General features: G+C 44.6%; 2 protein-coding genes across 2 annotated transcripts in view; one reads left to right on the top strand and one right to left on the bottom strand.

The window, feature by feature from the left end:
* The window catches only part of LOC140338884 (uncharacterized), a 62,211-nt gene that overhangs the window by 50,569 nt on the left and 6,729 nt on the right, over positions 1-4,913 (top strand). The gene's annotated exons all lie outside the window — the stretch shown is intronic.
* The window catches only part of LOC140339009 (uncharacterized), a 5,181-nt gene continuing 2,233 nt past the window's right edge, over positions 1,966-4,913 (bottom strand). Inside the window, exons 5-6 of the mRNA XM_072423480.1 lie at positions 4,497-4,612; positions 1,966-3,714 (exon numbers count right to left, since the gene is read on the bottom strand). Of these exons, the coding sequence (XP_072279581.1) occupies positions 2,683-3,714; positions 4,497-4,612 (1,148 nt within the window). The 3' untranslated portion in view covers positions 1,966-2,682. The remainder of the gene's footprint in view (positions 3,715-4,496; positions 4,613-4,913) is intronic.

Raw genomic sequence — 4,913 nt, 5'->3', positions numbered from 1 at the left:
AGGCTAGATGCCATCACCACAGTGCAGAATTACCACCTTCATTTATTTCAGTAACTAAGGCATTGTCACTAAGACCGAAAATGATCAACATCTTCCTAGTAGGGTGCAGACAGCAAAAATTATAACAATAATAATAAATAATATTTTATTTCACATTACAGGAATACAGGGAGCTTTACTAAACACATGACAATTGTATAGCAATACAGCACATTGCACTTAACTTTGTTTAAAGCACCGTGGACAGCAACACACAGTTACAGGGTTCTCAGTACATTCAACAGGCACTTACCTTCAAGCACAAGCCTGGCTGGGTATAGCGGACCGGTACTCCTGTCTCTGGGCTGTGTAGCTCTGTTCAGTATCTTCAACTTTAATTTTGTGTATCCCCCTACACCCTCCTTAACTCTCCTATGTCCCTCTATACCTTCACCCTTTCAATACTGCTTCAATCAGCTTCAATACACATCAGCTGCCTCTCGTCCTCACAGCCTGCTAGTCTGAGGGTTACCTGATGACTCTAGAGAAAGGAAATTCTGCAGCCAACATGGCTAACAGAGAGACAATAGCACAGCCAATGGGGGGGCCAGTGAGTTTTAGAGCCTGTGCCCACAAACAGGCCTCTGACCGCCCCTCTGGCACATGTGCCATAGGTTCGCCACCACTGCCCTAGAACATGGATTTGCATAAGCCTGTGTGAGTTCTTTGCTACACCACTAGGAGGAACCTGAGCATAAAATGGCCACTCCTCCGGGCTTGAACACCCAACTAATGATAAAATAGAAGGATAACACCTAGCAAGTGTATCAGTTTCTATCAGAGAATGAATATTAAATTGCGGGATGTACATACACTCTCATCATCCCCACTGTAAATAACAAGAAGCACTCAAATCTTCTTGCTCTCTTCTTACATCTACAATACCAGACACCACTGAAATACTTGCTCAGCCTTGACACATGACTTATTACTTGATGTCCCAAACTCCGCCCCATACAAAATTATGTTGTATGTATGCAAGTATTATGTATGTATCATGATGCTAATCATTAAACAACAGTACATAGTAGCCCTCCTCTGCTCCTGGACTCCCACCAGCATCCCCCTCCCCTATGCAGTGCTCTCTCAACGCAGGCTCCAGGACAGCTGGCCGGGTCCTCCTACCTGCAACAGGCTCTGCTTTCTGTCCTCCGCTCCTGCAACAACAACAGTCACAGGGAGGCTAACGGGGGCCACAATAAATGGCCAAACGAGCCTAATTCCGCCTTGTGTTTGACACCTATGCTCCGGAGCCTTATGTTACCCTACTGAACACCTTTAGGTTGGACCGGAATGGTGACCCAGGTGCAGGCCTTCTCCCCCAACATCTATCTCCTGACCTTCAAAATGGGCACAAACTCCCACAGACAGCCTGCAAAACATCATGGAAACCCTCCTCAGAATAACAGAAGCCGTTTTAAAGTAGGGTCAACTCAATATAAGTGGCCAAAGTGAAGATGATCCAACTCCATATTGAAACGTGTGGTTTTGGAATGGGATGTCCACCAAGCTCATATGGAGTTCAGGTGTCCACGAACCTTTTGCCATAAAGTGTGAATTGTAGAGATGAAACCTTTGCAATTGAGTTACTAGCTCTGCCCACCTGATCTAAATGAGGGGACGGAGCTGTATATTAATGTATAGAAGGTTCCAGACTCCACAGCACAGAGGTGAAGCCAAGGGATCTCACCAATGATTAGTTCCTGATCATTCCTATTCATTTGTGGAGCGGGAAACAAATCACAAAGACAACACAACAGAACATTTTGAGTTCACTGGCATGCAGGTATTCTCACGACCCCTCACCTACCCCAAATATAACTTGTTGTGCAGAGCTTGTTAGTAGTCATTGTTAGTGCTTGCATTAACTATAATAGATTTTGGTTGTGTAATGCATACAGTACAAAATCTGCTTTAAAGGTAGCATTGTTTTTTTTTTCTTTTATTCTAGGGTCATGAGTAGGCGCCCAAGCTATCTGAAGGAAATGGCTCATATTTGCCCTGGATAATATATGAATTTTGAACAGTACAGACCAGTGGATGAACACAAGGGGAGATTAAAACCTTTAATGATGACAGGGAAGTGGTTGACTTTACAGTCTTTTTTTCAGTGCGGGGTAGAAAATGAAAGGGAAAAGCTGATTGGTTGGTATACACAATGCAGACAGTTCCCGTTTCAGGCAGTTTTATATGCAAAACTGGAAACATACCTCTCCACTAGGTAGGGAACCCTTTGACTCTGTGCACCAATCCTCCACACAAGAAAGTTGAGGATAAATCCTTGGATGCTATATGCCAGCCTTCAGTTGAAGGAGTCTACAGATGAATCCTTGGCAGCTTATTCACAGGTAAGGGGAGCTTCAGATGACCTCTGCTTCTTCACCCTGAAGATTAGCTAAATGAATAAAGTTAAATACTTGATTGATGATGTCACCATACTTGGAAGCGTGATCTAGTCACCTACTCTGGAATTTAACCAGTCAAGACCTCGTCCTAGGTCAGTCAAGACCTCGTCCTACTGTGACTGATGGAGATGCTCTACATAAAGATGGCACCTTGGTTCTAGGTCAAGCTGTGCCTTTAACAAAGCTGGCCATGGACAGTTCTCCATTGCTCTTTTGTTCACTGAGTTGCCTTCTCACGCTAAGACGTGTCACTCTGGTGATTTTTCTGATGGCAGACAAGGGATGACTTCCAGTTAAAGCTCTTGCCACAGTCTGCACATGAAAAACCCTTTTTTTCTGCATGAACTCTCTGATGCCGAACAAGGCCAGACTTCTGCGTGAAAGATTTGCTGCATTCTGAGCACGCGTGAGGCTTCTCCTGGGCATGTGTCTTCCGGTGTTTGACCATATTTGACTTGTATATGAAGCCCTTCCCACAGTCCGGGCAGGAGAAGAGGTTGTTGGTGTGGATCCTCTGATGGGCACTGAGGGAAGACTTTGTGGCAAATTTCTCCTCACACTCGGAACATGAATATGGCTTTTCTCCGGTGTGCCTCCTCTGATGGCTAATCAGACGTGACTTCTGGGCAAACCGTCTGCCGCATTCTGTACAGGAAAAAGGCTTCTCTCCCGTGTGGATGGTCTCATGGATATGCAGGTTGGTCTTCTGGGCAAAGCACTTTCCACACTCGGAACACTTGTACGGCTTTTGCTCCATGTGAGTCTTCTGATGGATGACCAGGGTAGACTTTGTAGCAAAGCATTTCCCACACTGTGGGCAGGCAAATGGTTTTTCACCTGTGTGAGTCTTCTGGTGGCCGAGTAGAGTTGACTTGGAAGCAAAGCATTTCCCACAGTCGGACCAGGAATATGGTTTCTCCTGCATGTACATTCGCTGGTGTTTGATGAGAGAAAACTTCTGCCGGAAAGACTTTCCACAGTCAGAGCATGAGAATGCCTTCACGCCACGATGGGAGCTCTGATGGTGGACCAGGGAAGCTTTCTGGGTAAAGCATTTTCCGCACTCTGCACATGAGTATGGCTTTAACCCCGTGTGAATTCTTTGGTGAACAACAAGGTGGACCTTCTGTACAAAGCATTTACCGCACACAGAACACGAATATGGCCTCTCTAGCTTGTGCGTTCGCATGTGCCTAAGCAGAGGAACTCTTCGGACGAAGAGTTTTCCACATACAGTACATGAAAGGGACTTTACAGCTTTGTGATTCCCCTAAAAAACAAGCAAAATGGGTTTTAGTGTAGAGCCTTAAACGTGGTTCAAGTTGTGTTGACCTGGACCAAAAGCAGAATCTTAAGGGACAGATACCAATACTGACGTCAGCCTTAAGGTTTTTGGTCCGTACGCTCTCACAGACCAGTAGTTTATGAACGGAAGTGACTTTTATATCTTAAGTTTTTCTGCAAGACAGATAAGGTGAGGTGGGGCAGTTTTAAAGCTACAGCCCCTTCAAGTGAATCTTCCATTAAAGGAGTCAGCTAAAAGGTCAGTGTTGTCTCATACATTGGGATGAGTGTGAAAAGATGTAAAATATGTGTAGAGACCCAAATGGCCCGGTGAATATATAGAAATTTAAACAGCGAGTGCCATAAAAGTATCAGCATTTCTTATCTATACTTGTTTTGGGACCCTAGCATAAAAAAAGCCATAGATCTAGCATACTGAAGTGACATGGGGAATTCAGCAATGCAGCATCTTCCATTACTTCCTTATGATATGGTCTCTTTAAGAAAGATGGCACCTCCTAGAGGTATAAGTAACCATTGGCTCAGGATTTTCCCTGTGCATTGTGGGGAGGAAAGGGGTGTCAAGTGTACCTAGTGTTCTATCTAGGAAACTCTACATGAGAAAGGATTCATTTCAGAGCCGACACATAAATAATTTACTACATGGAAAACTTTCTCTCCTGTCTATTCGGTCACTTTTTTTTTGCCCAGATCAGAGTTTGAATTTCTCGACCATTATGGATATAATTCTTCACCTGTATTACGTACCGGCTGCACATTGGTGGTAATTTCTCCCAGAGTAATGGCTGTGATGTCATCATCTTCTATATCACAATCGGGAGCCCCAATGGAACATTCTGCCAGGTTACTTCTGGTGCATCGGCCTAGTGGAAGAAATCAAAAATGAGAATGAAGGTGGAAGGCAGGTGTGCATAGAAAAGTGTGAAATACATATAATCTCTATAGGGGAATACCCCTTAGTAATGGTGACCCCACAATTCTATCTATATAGGGGAATCAAGACCTCCTGCTGGTGGCCCCTCTAGTGATGGTGACCCCACAATTCTATCCATATAGGGGAATCAGGACCTCTTTCCTAATGCTGGTGACCCCTCTAGTGATGGTGATCCCACAATTCTATCTATATAGGGGAATCAAGACCTCCTTCCTCCTGCTGGTGGCCCC

The sequence above is a fragment of the Pyxicephalus adspersus genome, chromosome 10 (assembly GCF_032062135.1).
Source record: "Pyxicephalus adspersus chromosome 10, UCB_Pads_2.0, whole genome shotgun sequence".
Classification (NCBI taxonomy): domain Eukaryota; kingdom Metazoa; phylum Chordata; class Amphibia; order Anura; family Pyxicephalidae; genus Pyxicephalus; species Pyxicephalus adspersus.
Note: the sequence above shows the minus strand (reverse complement) of the source record. Positions and strands in the feature narration are given on the sequence as shown.